Source organism: Pectinophora gossypiella, chromosome 16, assembly GCF_024362695.1.
Source record: "Pectinophora gossypiella chromosome 16, ilPecGoss1.1, whole genome shotgun sequence".
Taxonomy (NCBI): Eukaryota; Metazoa; Arthropoda; class Insecta; order Lepidoptera; family Gelechiidae; genus Pectinophora; species Pectinophora gossypiella.
Genome location: NC_065419.1, coordinates 11,191,980 through 11,214,393, shown reverse-complemented (window position 1 = coordinate 11,214,393; position 22,414 = coordinate 11,191,980). Strand labels below are relative to the sequence as shown.

The following is a 22,414-nucleotide window of genomic DNA, read 5'->3' as shown; positions in this document are numbered from 1 at the left end:
CGTAGCCGAAATCGGCTGGATCACATCATCATTCTGATCAAAATAATGAGTAGTTATAATTCTATACATATCTGATCCAAATATCAAGGAATAATTATTTTTATATATGCCCCTGCGATTACATTATATTTTTTAATAATTATGTACCCGACAATATGAGAATAGGTAATTATCACGTTAAATCTGTACAGCGCCATCTGTGATCTGTTTGGGGAACTTAGCTTGGAAAGTACCTTCTTGTAACTTGTAACTACGTACAGGCATCTAAGCTCACCTTAGAAACGAGACGCGCCCCGATCGATCTTCCGTACCTACTCAACAAGACATGCAATACCTAGTATGTAGAAACTTAATACCAAAGCACTAGTATTAGGTACATGGTTGTATACCTAGTCAGAACTTGAACTCAGTTTATTTACACATGACACACACAGATCACTGTAAACTAAACGTTCTCTGTGTACCTACAGTATTAATATTTGTCTGTGATGTGATCATTCTCGGAAACGTTCCCACTTTGGAAAAAATATTTCCAAAGTGGGAACATTTCCACTTTGGAAATATTTTTGGCGGAAAAAGGCGCAAAAGTTATGCAAACAGAACCTTATTACCTGGCCCTAAGACAGATGGGATCAGAGTACAAAAAAGAACAATTGAAAAATAAAATGTTCTTACTATTATAGTTTTTACGACATGAACATGTGGTGTTGGAGGAGGATGGAACGAATAAGTTTGATTGAAAGAGTTACTAATGAGGAAGTGCTAGTAAGAGTAAGGGAAAAGAGGCAAATATCGAGAGTTATTGAGGACAGAAGAGGCAAGATGATTGAGAGAAGTGTCCAATCGGACACTTAATAAGACACGACGAATTTATTAAAAACATCATAGAAGGAAAGCTACAAGGAAAGAGAGAGAGAGGGAAAGACCAAGAAGAGCTTACATGGAACAGATTAAAGAGAATGTGAACGTCGTGTGATTATTGGCCAATATAAAATTTTGTATGTTCCATAAATTTTGTGCCTGTCGAGTAGGTGCCTGTAGAGTAAAAGGGACGGGCCTTTTCGGCGGATAAGAAAATGACAGGTATAGCTTAAATTAAAATTAGATGGTGTACTGGAATGAGCAAAAAAAAAAGGATTCGGATGCTAGTGTTTTTTTTTAATTAATAGTTATATATAGTATATAGTTATAGTATATGGAATTATAAATTGATACAATACCAAAAAAGTTCCAATTCCATTTACTATTATTAACTATTATTATTAATTCCATATACTTAAAACTGAAATTCTGTGAGCCCGTACCACGCGGAAGAATTTAGGTTTGCTTTCAGCTTTAATATTTCTATTTCAACAAATCACGTGAGGTTACATCGAGTCGCAAATCCCAAATGAATATGCTGTAATGAAGCAATATGTAACTAATGACGTCATTAAAAAGCTACCTACTGGAAAACATCGAGTTTTCTCAAAGGGATAGTAATCTGAAATGAAGTTTGTATATCCAGGGACCAAAGTTATTAACTACACTGGTAGACATAAAAATCAGATCTGTTGCCGGGTTTTTAATAACATGACATAACATCACACCTGTATCTCCGAAAGGGTAGGGCAGGGATTTATAGTATATAGATATACACCAACTCTTCGTCGGCTATGTTTAAATCCCATGTGATAGGGGGCGAGCCTGTTACCATTAACCGGGTACAAATCCTGGATATCACGCGATATCAACTATCTATGATAATAAATATCTATGATTTGCGTAGCATCTGCGGTATGAAGTTGAGTGATAGAGTGAGAAACAGTGTGATAAGACAGAGATGTGGTGTAAAAGACGATATAGTGACTAGGATTGAGAAGGGAATGTTAGGTTGGTTTGGACACGTAGAGCGGATGAAGGATAATAGAATTGCAAAAGCGGTATATAAAGCGAAAGTTGATGGTAGGGCTGGCAGAGGAAGACCGAGAAGGACCTACGATGACCAAATTGGAGATGTCCTTAGAAAAGGTTCAATACGATCTACTCTGAAACGGCGTGCGTGTATGAAGCGATTGATGAATGTGGAGGAAGCAAGAGAAGTGTGTCAGGATCGAAGCAAATGGAATTCTATAGTCTCTGCTTACCCCGGTGGGAAATAGGCGTGAGTTTATGTATGTATGTATGTATGATAATAAAATTAATTCAAACTCATAAAGTCAAATTCAGTGGTTTAGAGCCCGACCCGGGATTCGAACCCGGAACATTACGATGCAAGCCCCTATAAATATTATGATTATCTTTTTCTATCGTGTGGGTTGTGAGGTGGAGTACCAACCTCATCAACCCTGGTGTCAGGGTTACTATTGAGCCGCCAAAGGCCCCTGACATGGCACATGTAACGACTACTTACTTACATCAGTAAATAGTAACTAGTGCTCCCGACCAACGGCTTAACATGCCTTCCGAAGCACGGAGCATCTTACTTTCGGACAATCAGGTCATCAGCCTGTAATGTCCTAACGAAACTAGGGATCACAAAGTAATTTTTGTGATATTTCCCCACCGGGATTCGAAGCCGGGACCTCCGGATCGTGAGCTTAGGCTCGCTGAACCACTGGACCACGGAGGCCATAATATGATTATACTTATGTCATACGATGTTATGTAGGTATAGGGGAAGGTAACTAGGTAGGTACCTATCCACAGTTAGAAGATAAAAAAAAACAATATGACAAATAATAATTTGCATAATTATAAGCCGAATTTCCAAATACCCAGTAACAACATTTGAGTCGATTTATTTGTCCAGAAGTGTATTTAACAAGTACATATTATAAAGATTTTCTGGACATAACATAATAAACTCGCGTGATTCCCTTTCGCATGCTCTGGGTGTTCTAGACCGTCTCGTGCACATCATACGAGACTTCCTCTCAAATAGAACCTTTCGCTCAGCGCTCCCCATTTGGTCCGGCCAAGTAGTTAATGCCATTTGCGGCAAAACAATAAGTCACGTCAAAAAAACCTTTCGCGTAGGTAGTGCTATTCGCGTCAGTACCTTCCTGGAAGTTATTTTCGGCAAATGTGTTTCAAAATCAGTTAATAGTAACCTAAGCTACATACGACGATGGTGTTTAACTTAAAGTATTACCGTCTTTAGAAGGCGGCTTGGTCCTTCGATATGTCTGGGACGATAAGCAAGATATTTCAAGTTAAACTATATGTATACAGATTGTTAGTAACATCGTAACGAAAACTTTGAGGGATGATTCAGCTCATTATTTTCAGTTAATATCAAGTGGAATTTTCCATCGCAAAAGTATTAAATTAAAAATAAGTAATTTAAAAAACTAAAAATAATAAAAATCATGAATTTTGCGACGGAAAATTCCAACTGATCAGAAACATCCCCCTGATTATTCGTTACGATGTCACTAACACCCTATAGGTAGACTATAGAACTTCCACTTTTTACATCTCATGAGACCTTTTAAGTAACGAGACCATATAGGGTTATTTGCTCGGTAGTTTTGTAGTATTTTATACGTAAAGAGTGACAAAAAAAGAATGTGATAAAAGGAAAAAAATGTCGTTATATGAATATTGGAAGTTAAAAAAAAAGCCGGATTCAGGCAACAGTCCATACAAGGCACGCGCTTCAAATGTTTAAAAAAGTGGACGTTTTTTTATTACTAGTCAAAAAAAGTCTGTTGCGCAAAAGCGGAGAGAAAAATGATACTACGATTTTCAGCGATAGAGGCTTTTGATAATAGTGGTATGGTTTCAGAGAGGTTTCAGATGGTTGTACTGCATGTCAGTCATAAAAACAAAACTGCCTATGTCGGGGTTATATTCTATTTACCCCTGATTGACAATAGGCTGCCTCGTAACGGGACTAAACATATCTGTGCGAGGATTGTTTTTTTTGTTCTGGCATTAACTACTTGGCCGGGCAAATGGGGAGCGCTGACGTCTCTCACTCTGCACAAAATTTAAGACAACAGGCCTGAGGGTGCCCGGTTGGGCGCGAACCTCGGCTAAGGGCATCGTCTGAGTGGAAGAATATTTGAAAGAATTAATCGACCCTAGTGGGTCGATAGCTATAAGTGCCGAATGAGGGAAATCGTCGACCATGCCGGATCGGTATCGGGGTTCTGAAGTGTTTGGTGTCGCGAGCTGATTGGCCGCCTCTATGGCTAGAGTAACCGGGTCGTCGGGATCGTATATTACGTTCTTCGGAGTGCGAGGATTCGATGTATCTGTTCCGGCCAAGTACTTAATGCCATCTGCGGCAAATCTACAATAAGACACGTCAAAAAAAGAAAAAAAAGATGTATCTGTATACATATATTATGTATATTATTATACACCTCTGATTACTCCAAAGCTTCAGGGCTTTAGTCAAGTTGCAAACGATTACGAAAAGCGACATTGTAATCGAATATTGGACTGACATGTCACATTTTTTTGCCATTTGTCCGGTCCAGTAGTTAATGACATCTGAGGAAAACCTACAACAAGTCACTTACAAAATACGTGATGTCTTTCGTAATCGCTTGCAAAGTTGCAAGCCAAGTGACTATGGCGCGTGGTGTTAGCGGAAGAAGTATTTACTCTGAATAGATTGTAGTACAGAACAAAATAATTACAAGTCTCCTATTTCTCTACCTGCCCTAAAAGTTCATTTTAATAAAGCACCTACGGCTACGCGTAATTAAAACTGTGAAACGGGATTTCGTATACACAAACCAGTATATCAAATTACATAGTTAAAGTAAATAACCGGTACATATCTATATACAAAGAGCTCGGAAAATTCAATGTACTTTGAGTGGTTTTTGTGAATCCGGCACCGGCGATATTACGGAAAATTACAGTATTTTCAGATACACAGAAATTCGGTGGAATATTCGAAAATAGTCGGAACGAATGGAACAAAGGATGCTTAATTTGATGCGCAGTTGCCATCGCCAGCCTGGTTCGGTTTCATTCTGAAACACACCAAAATACCACTTCATTTCATATCGACTTTTAACCCTATGTAAACTGGACTGAAGAATGTATGGACGAGAATTGAAATAAGGAAGAATTGCTTAGATGCTTCGGGCATGTAGAGTTTTCCTCTCAGACGACGCCCTGAGCCGAGGTTCGCGCCCAACTGGGCACCCTCAGGCCTGTTGTCTTAAACGTTGTACCGGGTGAGAGCCTTCAGCGCTCCCCATTTGTCCGGCCAAGTAGTTAATGCCATCTGCGGCAAATCTACAATAAGTCACGTCAAAAAAAAAATCGGGCATGTAGAGAGAATGAATGAAAGTAGAGTTACGAATAAGATTTACGACATGTGTACGTAGGGTATGGTTGAAAGAGGAAGGCCTAGAAAAAAAAAAGAAAAAAAAAAGAGCCTAGACGTACCTACCGCCATGATGTTTTAAAGAAAGGTCAGATCAAGAGTACTCTAAACCGGCGAGCATGTAAGCAGTCTTTGATAAGAGTGAAGAAGCGACAGTGGAATTCTGTAGGCTCTGCCTACCCCAACGGGCAATAGGCGTAATCTTATGTATGTAAACTGGATCGCTTATTAATGCTATGCTATATGAAATGAAAAATACATTTAACTGCTTATTAAATACATAAAACGAACCTTCCCAGTAAGTAAAATTATTAACTTGTGTTGGAAATGAGACGCAAACAACTTTCTCCTAGCCTTACAAAACATCAACAGCCTATATACGTCCCACTGCTGGGCACAGGCCTCCCCTCAATGAACCGGAGGGGGTATGGAGCATACTCTACCACACTGCACCAATGCGGGTGGGTAAAGGTGTTTTTACGGATACTAAGCGCGACCAACAGCTTAACGTGCCCTGCAAAGCACGGAATCATCTTAAGTTTTCAGTCAATCAGGTGATTAAAGCCTGTAATGTCCTTACTAAACAAAAAAAGTCTCACAAAGTGATTTCGACAATGTCCCCATCAGGAATGGAACCCGGACCTCCAATTTAAGAGCTCTACGCTCTAATCACTAATTGGTACCCACTTACTACTTAAAGGTGAAACAAATATATCAGACTTCGTGGTCCAGTGGTAAAACGTTGGGCTTCGGATCTGGAGGTCTTGGGTTCGAATCTGGGAGGAGATATATCACAAAAATCACTTTGTGATGTCTAGTTTGGTTAGAACGTTTCCGGCTGATTACCCGATTGTCCGAAAGTAGGATGATCTATGCTTCGGAGTTATCATAATATAGCATCACGCCTTCGTCCCCGAAAGGGTAGACAGCGCTATAGAGCAAAGGTGTCCACTCCTTTCCATCTATGTTTAAGTCCTATGTAATAGGGGGCGAGGGCTTTTTGGCGGGAGGCGGGAACGGGACAGTTGCTTTCTTCATTGAATGATCTAAATAATTAATACGAAGTGGTGTTTTGTGGTTAATGATCGCATTAAGTTAGTCGGAAGACATTCGCGAGTGTTATTATATTGGAGTATTCAATAAACAAAGTGTATCTGCCTATTTTCGCTTCGTGTCAGGAAGCCGCTTCATAACTCAAAAGTTTATGCGGACTTTTGAGTTAATTCGTTTGGGGTTCGGAGTAGGAGTCTACTCCGAGGGTGGGGGCTTAGGTTTCATCATCATCACCTTTCATCATTTCATTAATCATCAAGGAAAAAAAAATACGTCAGACATGGCTGTATGGGCATAGTTCCCTTTGCCTTACCCTTCGGGGAAAACCAAACCAAAAAAAAAAAAAGTAATAGGGGGCGAACATATTGGCATTAACCGGACACGAATCATGGAAATCACGTGATAATCAATTATCTTTGGGTATTCAAAAATCAACTGAAGCTTTATTCGTTTTTTTACGTGTCTTATTGTAGATTTTCCGTATATGGCATTAACTATTTGGCCGGACAAATGTGGAGCGCAGAGGTCTCACATCTGCTTTATTCGTACAACTTATGGGCAGTTCTTTATTTGCGCAATTCGCAAGATTCACTACTTTCCATTTAAGTGTCGTCTTTAAGACGTTTTCCTGGAAAGGAAAATGCTGTGACTATTTATATACCAGGGATTCCAAGTATCTCTAGATTACGTAGTTTTTTTTCTACATCAGTGGATTCTGATAGGAATTTGCAGTCTATAGATTACGAAAAACTACAGTGTAAACGAATAAAATAAAAAAAGGTGATATAATGTTATATGTCAATCCATCGTCCCTCTAATATTATCCCGATTTTCACAGGGTCCGCTTACCTTAACCTGAAGATTTGACAGGTCTGGTATATTTACAGAAGCGACTGCCTGTCTGACCTTCCGACCCGCGAAGGGAAAACCACCCACACATACCACACATATCATGTTGTGCACATACCTCCGAAAATGGATTTCTCTGGAATGTAGGATTTCTCACACTTATTGGTTTGTTCGACCAACACAGTCTAGAACAGAGTCTAGAAGATAGTCTGAAACTTTCGTATTGCCAACCAAAGATTAGACTGTAAATACTAATGACAGCTTATATTATGACTCCATGGTACGGTGAACTTTTATAGGTACTAATATGCCAAGAATGAAGCTGATATTGTACTATTTTAGTAATTTGGCTGCCTAATACTGGTTCCCAGGCGACAATTCCCAAGCTTTCCTGTTTGCTAAATAATCATTTGTCTTATAATAAGCTGTTGGTGTATATAACATCACAAATACTTTATTGCAGAAACAGGAAAAAACAAAACAGAAATAGAATGAGTACAATAAAAAAATCCTTTGTTGTACTTAGGTACAGTTTCTGATTATTTAAGGTTTTAAAATTTACTTTCTATAATGTGTGAATCCAACTATGAAACCAAAGTGTCATATTAATGTTAAGAAGATGTTGTATTGTAATCGAATACCATTGTATCTTTCTAGTCTAGATTTTATTTATAAATTGATTTATTTTATATAATTGGAATATTAAAATAATACTCATATAGTAATGTAAGCTAGTAAATAGTTCATTGTGTATTAATGTTAACCAGATAAATATGTATAAATTGGATTGTGTGTGATAAATAAAATGATTTAAACACAGTAGAACAGCCATTTATTCTAATAAAATTTTAATTTATACATATAGGTATGCATACTACCTACAAAACATTAATATAGAGTTTTGTTTTCAACTAAACATGGTCGAAATGATTATCAAGTACAGAAGTAGCGTTTGAAAGGAAGAATACATTACAATACATACCTAAATCAGGGAGTACAATTACAGTAAAAGGACGTAAGATAAAAGGTATCATAGATTTATAGAAATGACAACATTTTAAAGTGAAAAAAGTACTTGTACACATACATAATATAGCCACAAAAAGCGAATCCTTCCATAAAACTATCGCCGCCGAATGAGGATGGAAAAATACGAGTAATAAAGCCCGACACTATTGATTGGACGTATTTCAAATTCGATAGTACATTATAATATAGGTATATTTTTGCTTAAATAATAATCCTTATAACTGACTAGATAGTGACTAGATTGCCCTGGCGGGCCACCTGTTGCTCCGGAACTTTAAATACGTCTTAAGAATATAATACCATCTCGTCCTTCAACACTCGCCGAGCCTTCCAAAGAATTTTTGGAATTTTCAAGATACACTTAGACACTGAGAAACACTGATTAGCTTGGTAGATAGGTGTTTACTTGCGGGGAGGCTCCGGGCCAAGCATTGCTCAGGCAGCCGCCATCTCGCCGATCCCTTGGAGCAGGCGCGAGCGCAGGCGGGCGAACATCGGGTGGTTCGGAGGTATGCCGCGGCCGTGCAGGAAACGCAGCGTCTCCTGCGCGCACACCAGGAACCCCAGCTGCTCCGGGTCCATGTCCACCGGGACCGAGTCCAAAAGCGGGTCCTCGTTCTCGTCCCCGACCTCTGGGAAATACAACTCCGGCTCTTCCTCTTCTTCAGGACGGTTATCCACCGAGCAAATCCTCCCGAAAAGCCGCTTGAGCGCCTGCTTCTTCTCAGCGCTGCCGGTGTCGTGCATGAGCGGCTCGCTGCTGGCGCGGTGCCGCAGCCGCTGCCGCTTGGCGCGCCGCTCGTCGGCCTCGCGCTTACGTTTGTTCGTCATAGTTAATCTGACGGTGTCGGGATGCAGACTGCGCCGCGAGAGCGGACAGGGAATAGGGCCCGACGCGGTTACACTGGGCGTCGGCTGTCTCGCTCGGGCGCGCGCGGGGCGGCTGCGTTAGAGCGGGACGGCACGCGCCAGCTGCAGCGGCAACAGCTGGGCGAGCAGATGCAGGGCGCGGGGCACGCACGCTTTGTTTGATAAAGTTTATTCGGGAAAATAAAACTGTTAGCCGCGATTGCGCGGGTGTTTTGGCGCGGTGGGAGGGGGTGGGGCGCGGGCGGGCAGGACCGGCCGGGGCGGCAGCTGCGGCGCATCTGCCGTCAGCCGGGCTCAGGTGGATTGCGTCTCAAGGTGCCGGTGTAATTATCCCGACCGTTACTATCGCCTGTCTGTGTAAACAAAGCCCGGCCTGCAGCGCGCTCCGCAGGTCAGTTCGCCGGCCGCCGGACGCGCCGCGACTGACTGAGACCTCATTTTCCGGGCATTTCGTGGTAATGCAAAAGTGGAACCTAGCACATAGTTGTATGTACGCAAAATGCAAAAAAATCAATACTCGGGCTTATGTCCGGGGAACGAGGTGGTATTGACAGGCCGTGTATATGTACGTATGTACTGGCTGGGATCGCGCCTGTAATCCGTTTTAAAGCTATTAGTGTGCGACCTGTGTACACATAAACAAGTTAAACTTTATACGTGGGTAGTACAAATACTGAGGCAACGCTGCGCTGACAAAGGAAGGCTACTTAAGATATAGTATCTTTGATTTTAAATCTTATTCAACGCTACTTGTGGCGTAGTTTACTCGCGACCCATGTGGATTCTTACATTGTAAACTTTTGTATACGCCAGATTAATCCGATAAAAATGTCTAAGGTCTAACAATATGTTTTGAAGTAATAAGATTGTAGTCTCCAGTTCTAAGGACAAAAAAGGAGTCGGTAAAGAAGTAAGTTTCTTTGAAAAATACTGAAAAACGATTAAAAAGGCTAATTATAGTAAAGATAACGTTGGTTCAGGCTATCAATGAAAGTTTCCCTTTCATGTTTCAGCTGACATTCTTCTGTGACAAATGGGAGCGTAGTGAATAACACGGAAGGCGATAGGCGGAGGGGCCACGAGATTATGTTAGTAGCGGGAAACGTTCAGCCCTCGCGGCACGGCAACCGAACCGCGCGCGATGCGACTTATTCATATTCAATTCTTCTTCTTCTATCGTGTGGGTTATGAGGTGGATGACCAACCTTATCATAATTATGGCGTTGACAGCGATTCTCCAAACGGCGATTCCCGCTGCGGCGAGAAAACATTAAAACAGTTGTTACCATAACTGTATAATAACATCAAAACTCGCTCGACGTGGAAGGAAAATAAAACCACTCGCCGTAAAGAGACTCGCCGTAGCGGGAGTCGCCGTTCTGGGTGTCGCTATCAATGCCATAATTCGGAAATACCGTTTTCGTAGGTACGTACAATTATATTAAGTAGGTAAGGCTATGTCGCTAATATTAATATGCCATCTCGTGGCGAAGACATAATTAACACTTTCTATGTATTTCTTTTTTACTAAATTAGTAGTGAAGTATTTTTTTTTGTCATTCTCATTACATGATCCTTGATGTCACCAGAGGGGCTAAAAAGGTCACATAAAAGCAATTTACCATGAAAAGCAATATTGCTATTTGACATTATTTATTGGTATTACGCACTTACTTTTATATGCGCAAATTTTAAATTACATTATTGCTTTTTAGATGATCAGAATTGCTTCGATGTGGCCTTTTTAACCCCCTGTTTATTTTAAGCTTACTGAAGCTACCGTTTAATATAATTGATTATCTTTATTATGATATACCTCTAGTACTGTTATGACCAAGAATGAAGTATTATTAACATGACGACTCACCTCATCCAAGAGAACACAGACAAGCATTCGTGGATCTTCTAAAATTTCCTGGATGCGGTCAAATAGACGCGCGACTATCTTGCCGCTTTCCGAGAACCATTTGGTAGTGAGATTTTAGCTGCTGAGAAGTTAGTCTCAACAGACTAATTGTAATTGGCTTACACATTAGTAGTTTTACTTTGTTAAATTATTTCTTAACTAAATGTTATAATGTGCATAGCTGTAAGTGATCCATTAAAAAAAACAATAAAAAGGGATAAGGCATGAACGAAACGATTATTATTTCTTTAACTTTGTTTATTTAAAAACGTTTTATAATCTTTTACGTTTTCCTCTTTAAAAACAACCGTCCGCCATTTCTCACTTCTCTCTCGCTCACTCGTCGCTCTCTCTTTCACATACTTACATTTGCGTTACGTTTCATTCAGCCTTCCATTCCTAAAATAATAATCAAATCGAATGCCTGTTAGTTAAACTACGCTAACAGCTGGTTTCGGGGCTTCATAACAAAGGGTGTGAAAAATGAAACTTTTGTAAAGAAAGGTAGTTATACTTACTTAGTACTAAAGCTGCTGTAGAATAACTTACAAGCAGTATACTCGCTTATATCATACGTTCATACAAAGTCACCCTCACACCCGCTCATAAATACAGTCACATACATAAACATGGACAAACGCACTCCCTCCCACACATAAATACACATGCATTTATATCTTATTGATACTCGCATATGCTAAACTCGCACACCCACACATGCATAGTACTACTCAACTCACACACCTTTCACTCTAACATTCAGATGTAAGTTTAACTTTAAGTTTCGTACTTGTTATTAATATTCCTTTGGCAACCTTTACGGTGACGAGTACTAATATGCATACACTTTGAAACCATGTCACATTAACTTCTTTGACAAATTAAACCACAAGTCTCATTAAATGTCAAATACGATAGTGCGACAGGGTTCTAAAGTGGGTATATGATATTGCTCATGATTGTACGCCAACCTTACTTGTAGGTATGTATCCCATTTTTTATTCGATTTTGCAAGATACAAGTTCCGCCTAGTTTGGGAATCTCTGGTCTTGTGCAGCCTAACGCGTAAGTGCGAAAGAGACACAGTCAGCAGCGCTCCCCCTTACTCCCCCACACCCCGGACACTTCATACAAACAACCTCGTTTTACACAACACACACACACAGACACTACACATTGACATTATCAACACGCGCAACTGTGTGTGTGACGTCTGAGGGCTGCCAATTACAATACAGTACCTATTTTTGCCGTTACTAATACTTAGGTATAGGTAGTAATACTTACGAAAGATTATTTTACAATAATTAGTGAATATTTATTACTTTACCACACAAATCACAAACAAGAAATTTTGAACAATGATGGTTCACAATGTTAATAAATAGGCTTTACTAAACTGATAAAAAATAAAAACAATGGTCCGCGCAGCCTTCACGATCCATGTTCGAGGAGGGATGTGGTAAACCTAGCTCAGACGCTGGTGTATACGTACTCATCATCAGCCATAGGACGCCCAAGGATCTCCACGACGATCGGTCCTGCCTTGCCCGCATCCAGCGGCTTCCCGCGACCTTCACCAGATCGTCGGTCCACCTTGTAGCGGGCCTACCCACTGAGCGTCGTCCGACACGTGGTCGCCATTCTAGAAGAATGATAGAAGGTGTATATGTGGCGAGGTGTATATGGTAGGTGTATACGTAGTATTATTATTCCTTATTCTATGACTAAAGTAAGACCCAGAGGGGGTGAGGTAGGCGCCCGATAGGAATTGATGCGCGGCGGAAAGTTACCGTTCTATACGCAGTATTATTCTTTATCCTATGCTACAACTTACAAAACTGTCACATTTAGATATGTCTTGTGTAGCTAAATTATATTCTCAGCCACAAATACAGTTACTATGTATGAGTACGTCTTTAGGTATAAGGAATTTATTGAAGGAGTAGAATTTAATTAAACAGTACTCGTATTACAGAATGTTGACGTATTTGAACAATTACTGCATTATGCTTCTCTCATACTAGATGAATTTGAGACGAATTTAATTCAATGAATCGTCTCATGTTATATTGTAGTACCCACATCATTATCAAACACGTAATCCGTGATCCGAGAACGAGTGACTTGCATCGTAGAGTCCCTGGTTCGAATCCCGATCCGGTCTCTAAACCACTGAACTCGACTTTAGATAAATAGATAGATAAAATACTTTATTGAGCACAATGGACACACAATACAGAGATAAGGACAACATATACAGAAAAACACAACAGGCCGTCTTATTGCTCATGCAGCACTTTCTTCCAGGCAACCTTTGGGTACAGGAAAATTTAATTACATATTTATTTTATACATAAATATATAAAATTAATATATGTAAATATTGACTTTATGAATTTGAATTCATGTTCGGATCATAGGTCATTGATATCACGTGATTAGCCTCGCCCCCGAAAGTCCAAGAGTGGGTGTACGGTCACGAGCATTAATACACTTTGGTACCATGTCACATTAACTTTTTTGACAATTTGAACTGTAAGTCTCACTAAATGTCAAATATGTTAGTGCGACAGAATCCGTAAGTGGGTACATTATATTGCTCATGACTGTACTATATGTATACACCTCTGCCTATCCCCTCGGGAGATACAGGCGTGATGTTTTGTTATGTATCACATATCTACAGTCTTGAGTATTGTAACATGTACCCACTTTAGAACCCTGTCGCATTAACATATTTGTCATTTAGGCAGACTACAGTCCAATTTGTCAACAAGAAAGTTAATGTGACATAGTACTTCAATGTATACATAAAATATGAATGTACGTAATCGTTTATACATACATACAAACAGCCTATACAGGGTGTTAGTGCCATCGTAACAAAAACTTTGAGGGATGATTCAGGCCATGATTCTGAGTTGATATCAAGTGGAATTTTCTGTCGCAAAAGTATGAAACGCCAAATAATTAAAAAAAAGACACTAAAATTTTCATGAATTTTCCTACAGGAAAAATCACTTGATAATTATCAACTCAGAATCATGGTCTGAATCGTCCTCCCCAGTATTCGTTACGATGACACCCTGTATACAGTGTGTACAATACCTAAATATAATATATTTAATTGTATAATCCTGTAGGTTTGGCAAAGCTTCAAATCGTAAGAAGACATCTTATAGACATATCTACTTGGGTCTCATTAGGGCAAATGGAAGTCAAAAAAAATGCAATAGGTTATTACTACATATTAGATACTACACATTTACTTATTTACATTTATGAATTCACGCTCTTAAAGTACTGGAGAGTGAGCAGAACCGTTACAATAACGGTCTAATTAAATCTGGATCGCCTTTGCATACCTAAAAGCAAGCGCGCAATGCATACAAATGTCAAGTACTTAACAATATTGCTCCCTTAGATGAATTTCTTTGATTTGGCCATTTTATACCCCCTTATATACTTTCCAACAAAGAGACACAATACAAAGAGATTAATAACACGATATTCTATTCCTGTTACAACTCTCCCGCCATGACCTAGCTGATGATACTTATGCAGGTACCTAAAAGTAGCAATTTATAACGATATACTAGCTAGTAGATTTGGCGCAGAGTGAAAGGAAGCGGTAATGTGACGGGATATCGAAACATTCCTGAATCAAAGTGATTTCGCATCCGACACGACGGCAATTCTTGTCTTTGACTGCACCTCAGTTTAACGTTGGCTGCAAAGGAATTCCTTTAGAAGAGCACTTCAAAAGATTGACTTCGACAGGTGAGAGAGGTAGAGAGGGGAAGCCCTGTCTTACAAGGACACTACGGTGGCGCAACTTTACAAAATGAATTGTAGGTAAGTAGCCTTATAGCAAAAAAAAAAACCACGTAAGCGCCTTTTTGGTAATGTCACATTCTTGGGGGTTAAAAAGGCCACATCGAAACAATTCATCTCAAAAAGCAATATTGCGTTTTGACATTTGCGCATATAAAAGTAAGTGCGTAATGTAAACAAATATCAAATGGCAATATTGCTTTTTAAGATGAATTACTTCGATGTGGCCCTGTTCTGATGTGATTTTCTTCAACAAATCATCGATTTCATTTAATGAATTTCGTTCGGTGTAAAACTTGAGACCATAATCAAATATGATACTTAAAAAAGGCGCTTACGTAGTTTTTAAATTTCATTACAGTTCGTTGTGTAAAGGTTACCTCACCTGGTTGCGCAACCAATTTGATGCTGTATTTTCCCGCTGGTGGGACAACCACGGTGTCCCAGTGAGATAGAACCCTTATAGTATAGAGGGCGAACAAAAATCGATACTCCTGAAATTCCACTCTTGAATCCTCATCAATTATTACTGAAAGGAACATATTGATTGAAAAAAGAATCTTTCTTGTAAAGTGAAAAGTTATCATTACTAGCCTATACTTTCGCACTACAGGGCAAAGACCTCTCTCTTTTCTTTAAAAAAAAGTGAGTTCTTTAAAAGTGTTAATTGAAATTCCAGACACCATAGACTATTTAGGTACCGATCTAAAGGTAAAAAGTCTACTCTATGCACACCGTAATAAATATATCAAGAAGACCTATCTACATTTATCCTTCTTTTCCTTAAGTATTGATCGGTGTGTTCAGATTAGTAAGAACGAAGAATCTTTAAAAGCGCCTAATCGGATTGTTAGAGCAAACTTTCTTTTAATGCGCTCTCTGCAGTTGCTATGATGGAGAATGAGGCCATTATTCACCGATAGACATTTTTATAAAAAGATTCATATTATGAGTATTTGAAAGGGAAGAGTAAAAGTGGTTGGGATGGGTTTTTGTACATAGAACAACAAAGGCCTCCGCTTTTGTAACATTGTTTTTAGTACAAGTGACTACGTAGTACGTAAAATCTAAATAGATAGAGAGAGATATGTTAATAACTTTGGACTCTAAGCTACAATGGAGTCCTCGCCTCGTATTGATAAGATGTCTAAGAGTTAGTTTAGGTTTTTGGTGTCCAGTTCGTGGTCAAAAAAAGTTTAATAACTGATATAGAAACCACGTGAGTAGTTTATTTTTCAGTGTTATGTCATAATAGGCTAGTTTCCAACTAGTCAAATCAGGATATTACTATGGAATTTGTATGAAAAAGCACTCTGTGACGTCATAGAAAAACGTGACAAAATGTCGGACTTATTATTACGTTTTTCTTGATTAAAATTCATAAATAAGTTTAATAGAAAAAAGAAAATGTTTTTCGTTAGTTTTAGATGTGTCTTTATTTAGTAATCAGAATTTCATAATTTATCTTGAACCTAGTACACGACCCAATTAATATAGTATGAGGCTGTGCAGATGTCAACAACATTTATGTTCTGCAAAAGCGAGCCATTCGGGCGATTTAAAAATTGGGACCCAAGACAAGAAATTAGTATTTTAACTTTGGCATCACATACATAAACTCACGCCTATTTCCCACCTTTTTTTTGACGTGACTTATTTTAGATTTGCCGCAGATGGCATTAACTACTTGGCCGGACAAATGGGGAGCGCTGAAGGCTCTCACCCGGTACAATGTTTAAGACAACAGGCCTGAGGGTGCCCAGTCGGGCGCGAACCTCGGCTCAAGGCGTCGTCTGAGATCTATCTCCCACCTGGGTAAGCAGATACTATGGAATTCCATTCACTTCGATCGTGACCCACTTCTCTTGCTTCCTCCACGTTCATCAATCGTTTCATACATGCACGCCGGTTTACAGTAGATCGTACCCTTTTCTAAGGACATCTCCAATTTGATCAATATACGTCCTTCTAGGTCTTCCTCTGCCCGCCGTACCATCGACCACAATATATTTATAAAGGTAAAAAAAAAATAGGATTATCTGGAAAAAATGGTGATCGGCACATTGTTAATACCCGGAATAAAAATAAACTTGCTTTACATGTCAGTCGACTGCATAAGATCACTAAATCTTTTAAGGGGCAATAATGGGTATATGTTTTTACAATAAAATTCCCGTTGACATTCAGAGTTCTTTAGATTTAGAAATCTTTGAACAGTTTTAAGACAGTAATTAAACTGAAACTTTGTAAAAAAGGTTATTATAAGGTTAGCGATTGTTAAGAAGATAAGAATGCATGGGATTGACTGTCTGGGAACTGATAGTAGGCAGCCAAATTATTAAATTGTATTAACATTTTTAAAGAACGCCTAGGGTCCTATGTCGAGGTTTTTCTTGCAGTTTCTTTTCCCTTGCTATTATAAGTTGTACGAAGTTGAACGGTAGTTTTAGGTGGATCAGACGTTCCTTATGTAAAAAGTGACGATTCTGAATAAAGATATTTTTGAATTTTGAATAAGTTCCAACACAAATACAAATTCTGATTTTAAAAATCTAAGAGTAATCTTATTCTTTGTGTTATTTTCAAAGCATAGACAGATGGTTTTACACTTTTTGTTATTCTCAAAGACGAAGCATCCTTTATTTAATTACTTTAAATGTCAGTCCGGGATCGCTTTTCTGGGTTATCGCTTCTACAACTAAAAGGAAAAAAATAACGAAGCCCCTTCATAAAAAGTGTCAATTCGATGAATAAAATCTAATTCTATTACGTATTCGCTAACTGATCCTCACGAAATGAAAAAGAGGGGAAAATGGGTACTTATTGATGCAGAAGAGTCAGTAGTAATCAATTGTTAAGTGTGAACGAAAACCCTTGAGATTGAGTTTGGCAGTTCCTAAATTAGTTGAGAACCCGGTTTTAGAGATCCTTGAGAAAATGAGCGTATGCAAATACCTAGGTACTTATGGTAGTTGGTTACTAACTGGTCAGCTTAGCAGACACTTCGGCCATAGAATATGGAATATACGCTTCTGCTAACCAATCTAGCGAAATTGTAAGAATGCTTTTGTGTAGATGTCCGCTTCTAGATTTACATCTTATTCGGACCAGTAAATGTTATCTGTCTCGTATGTCCCTACTAATCTGAAAACTGTCTCACAGTGGTTTTTTTTAGTACTATATACGCACTGGGATTCGGATAAAGGACTTTTGGATTGTACATACTTAAAGCACGGGTTCTTACCGCGTTTAAATAGGGATATGAGATTCCCGATATTTCGACACTGTTGCAAGTGCCATGATCACGGGATGACTGATGAGATTGGAGTGGAGTAGGTAGATCCATAAGTTCGACAATCGAGCCTGCTGTTCAACAATTCAATTGTCATGAAAGAAATATATTACTTTAGTAGGTGCTTCAAGCGATAAGGCCGCCATTTGCCATGTACCTAGTTAAGAGTCTTTTGTAATCATTTCGATTGCCGATAAATACGATTTGTGATGGCGGGCGGATTTAAATCCGAACATCGTCCACCTTATTTTGGAAACTAACTTAGTACTTATGTAAGTTTTTGTAACTAATCCTATGGATCTTATGTTGTTCGAATAACTATTTTTTTATTTGATTTATTTTTATTTTTGGTGCAATAAAGTATATTTTATATTTGTTTTGTATTATCTGTATTGCGCTGGTTTTCGCTTCGCGGGTTGGAAGGTCAGACAGGCAGTCACTTCTGTAAAAATCCGGACCTGTCAAATCTTCAGGTTAAGTAAGCGGACCCTGTGAGAAACGGGATAATGCTAGAGAGATGATGATGATGAGTAGGTACATACGTTCGTAATACATGAATACTTATATTTTTTTAGTAATAGTGCTACTTCTGTTTGATCGCTATTCGGACGGAATACAAATGGCCTCAAGCCAATTGACACTTGGCCGAACCGTTCAAATCGGACCCGAAATTCTCATTATACGCTTTTTAATTTTAAATCACCCCTTATTTGAATGACTTTATTCTACTCCGATACAATGTAATTAGAGCTTGGCATGCGATTGGATAAATTCAAACTTTTTTTAACCACTTTAGAGCCACGCTTTTGTTGGTGTATCAGTGATAGCCGTGTGATTTACAACTTATGTTACGGGTTCGAATCCCAACTCGGGCTTTAAACAACTGAATTCGACTTTCTGAGTTTGAATGAACACACGCACGCACGCACGCACGCACGCACGCCCGACCGCCCGAAGTCCTTTTAAATTGTGATAAGACTATGCCAGACTCACTGACCTCCAAGACACAGGTATACCTAGTTTGGGGGCCAGAGAATCAATTCATTGTATATAACATTAACCAATAATAACAATGTATCAACAATTATATTGTAGCAGTTTATAAAACAATAAATACATTTATTATTAAAAAAAAAAGTTTTTGAAAGCCCGCCGCAGATCTTAACCAGACACAATGTAAAATCTATTGTCTGGTATCGCAGCAGATGAGAGGACGCATTGCTTAGCGGCCGGTAGTAGGTGTATACGTATAGTATACAACTTTGGGATGCATACGTACATCCCGTGTTACATTTACTTTTTTTAGTACCAAACGGAAACTTTTTATACTCGATGCGCCGGAAGAGTTTCAAATGGGCATTTCTTTTAACCCACCACTTCAAGTTACAAATTATCAGTTTACTATTTCTAATCACCAGGGCCATTGATCTTAACTGGAGTGCCAATTTTGAAGTGTAAACTTCATTTTAACTTTGATGATTAACCGAATGGCTATTCTAATGGTATTCATTTAATCATGAATGGAGTCGTTAGTTGTTGCTACCTAGATCCGACCCAAAGTCACTTTTCGTCGTAATGTCGGCGGTTTGCTCTTCCTTCGACCCTTGTAGTTATGAAGTTTCAAACCTGGGAATATCGTCGCACTAGAGCACAGGACATTGCGCATCACGGGGTGGCAAAGTGAGCGCGAAACGAAAATAGTACGAGCAAATAGTTCATACTTCAACTTTGCACTCCACTCGTCCGCAAACTTTACCACGCAAGGAGCTCCGCGATAGTATATTAAAATGTCGTTTAGTGTATTAAAACACAATAAACAAATATCGACTATGATGCAAGGAGAACCTTCCTGATCACAGGAAAGCTAAAATACTATTGTGTGCAGTAAGTATCTTACGAAATGCAATGGTAAAATTGCAGTCTATCACATAAAATATACATTCCCGGTAAAGTACCTATGGAAGCAGTAGAGCTATCGTAGTAATCTGTTTGCAAAATTAATAGCAAACAAAAGAGAGTAGGGTCGAACCGGCGACAGCGGGTCCCATACAAAATGCGCGTTAGGACCTTTCCAACCTATATTTTCTATTCTGTGCATAAACCTTAATTATAATCTAAAGAGAGAGTATTCCTTCTCTTGTGTGGGTTGTAACTTTTGTGACACATGGCTCAAGTAATGACGACACGACAACAAACTTGAATAAATAATGGTGATATACTTTATATCCCAACCTACCTACGTGCCTAACCGAGCTCAGCGGTGAAGGAAAACATCGTAAGGAAACCCACATTTTCGAGAAATGTATTTTCGGAGGTATGTGATCCAATCTGTATTGAGCTGGTTTTCTCTTCGCGGGTTGGAAGGTCGGACAGGCAGTCGCTTCTGTATAAAACCGGACAGTCCGGACATGTCAAATCTTCAGGCTAGGTAAGCGAATCCTGTGAAAACGGGATAATGCTAGGGAGATGATGATACTTGGAAAAACCTGGGTTAAAGTATTAAATGTAAGAACCCTTGTGGCTTAAAATAAATGGTTATTATTACAACATAATCTAGAACAATTTAGACTTCTAACTTGTCAATAATATGACCCTCATAACCCCGATGTCGTATGAGACCGCCGGTAATTTGACTCAATTTGCGAGGGATTTGCGTAGTTTGGTTTGCAAATGGGACCGTTTCCAAGTAATCGTCTGTTGTCTAATTCAAGTATTTTCATCATAATGGCTTGAGTCATATCAACTCAGAATCATGGTCTGAATCATCCCCCTCAGTATTTGTTACGATGCACATACTTACTTGTGTGGCTACCTGTATGTACTTGTACGGGGTGTAAGTGACATCGTAACGGATACTGAGAGGGATAATTCAGATCATTATTCTGAGTTAATATCAAATGGAATTTTCCATCAGAATCATAGTCTGAATCATCCTCCTTAGTATTCGTTACGATGTCACTAGCACCCTGTATATGTACATACGCAGACAAAGTCGCCGACTGTCGCTAGTACCTACTAAAATAATTACAAATATTTTACGAACGTTTCACCATAAATCATTTTCATAATAGGTATAATAAATAATGATTCCGGGATACAGAGTAGGCACTTATATACCAATATTTTCCAATAGGAAATAATTTTAGGACCAACATATCTTTTGTCGGTAATGCCGCGTAACTTATTCATATTTGCTTGGGAATTATTTAAATTGGATAATGACGTCATACAGAGCGAGAGTTGTATTTCAAAATATTTATCGAATCGGAAACGAGTGGGTGTAATGTGTGATATTTGTGTGAGTGCGGGTGTGGTGGTAGTGTGGGAGTTTTCTCTAGTGTGGGTTGTGAGGTCAATTACCGATTTTATCAACTCCAGTGTCAGTCACCGTTATTATTGAGCACCAAAGGTACCATGGCTTATGCAACTACTACACATAAATAGCCAATATACGTCCCACTGATGGGCACAGGCCTCCCCTCAATCAACCGGAGGACGAACGACTACACATAAACATAAACAGCCTATATACGTCCCACTGCTGGGCACAGGCCTCCCCTCAATCAACCGGAGGGGGTATGGAGCATATTCCACCACGCTGCTCCACTGCGCGTTGGTGGAGCTGTTTTTACGGCTAATAACCAAGACCAACGTCTTAACGTGCCCTCCGAAGTACGGAATCATCTTACTTTTTCAGACAATCAGGTGATTCAAGCCTGAAAAGTCCTTACCAAATAAAGGACAGTCTCACAAAGTGATTTCGACAATGTCCCCATCGGGAAACGGACCCGGACCTCCAGGTCGTAAGCCTAACGTTCTAACCACTAGACCGTGGAGGCTGTTACAAACATACAACGACTACACACTTACTGAAAATAGTAGCCGGGACGGACTGCCTAACGTGTCCTCCGAAGCATAGATGATCTTTCGAACAATTGGCTGATCAGCCAATGTCCCAATCAAATTAGGGAATACACTTTATTTTTTTTTGTGATAGTGTCCCCATTGGGAATTGAACCCAAGACCTTGCCCGTGAGACTAAAGCTGTAGCAACTAGACCACAAAGGTCGGGTAGTGTGGGAGTGGGAAATGGGAAAAAGGCGAAATTACCGAAAGAACCGATTATCATAGATGGGCGAGCATCCCATCAGGCCGCGTCGGGGTCCACTGAACAGTGAACGAAACCCTGACTTGACACGGCACAGGGCCGTCTTATATTGTATGTACCCAAAAAAATGACACACTT

The 22,414-nt window shown here is 39.4% G+C and overlaps 1 protein-coding gene across 1 annotated transcript; it reads right to left on the bottom strand.

The window, feature by feature from the left end:
* Window positions 1–8,067: 8,067 nt before the first annotated feature.
* Window positions 8,068–9,291, bottom strand: LOC126373897 (uncharacterized). The gene has a single exon (XM_050020254.1). It carries the CDS (start codon window positions 9,092–9,094, stop codon window positions 8,699–8,701), a length of 396 nt encoding a protein of 131 aa, XP_049876211.1. The 5' UTR covers window positions 9,095–9,291; the 3' UTR covers window positions 8,068–8,698.
* Between the last annotated feature and the right edge of the window lie 13,123 nt (window positions 9,292–22,414).

Coding starts and splice junctions, on each gene's coding strand:
- LOC126373897 (XM_050020254.1), bottom strand. CDS start 9,094: ATGACGAACAAACGTAAGCGCGAGGCCGACGAGCGGCGCGCCAAGCGG.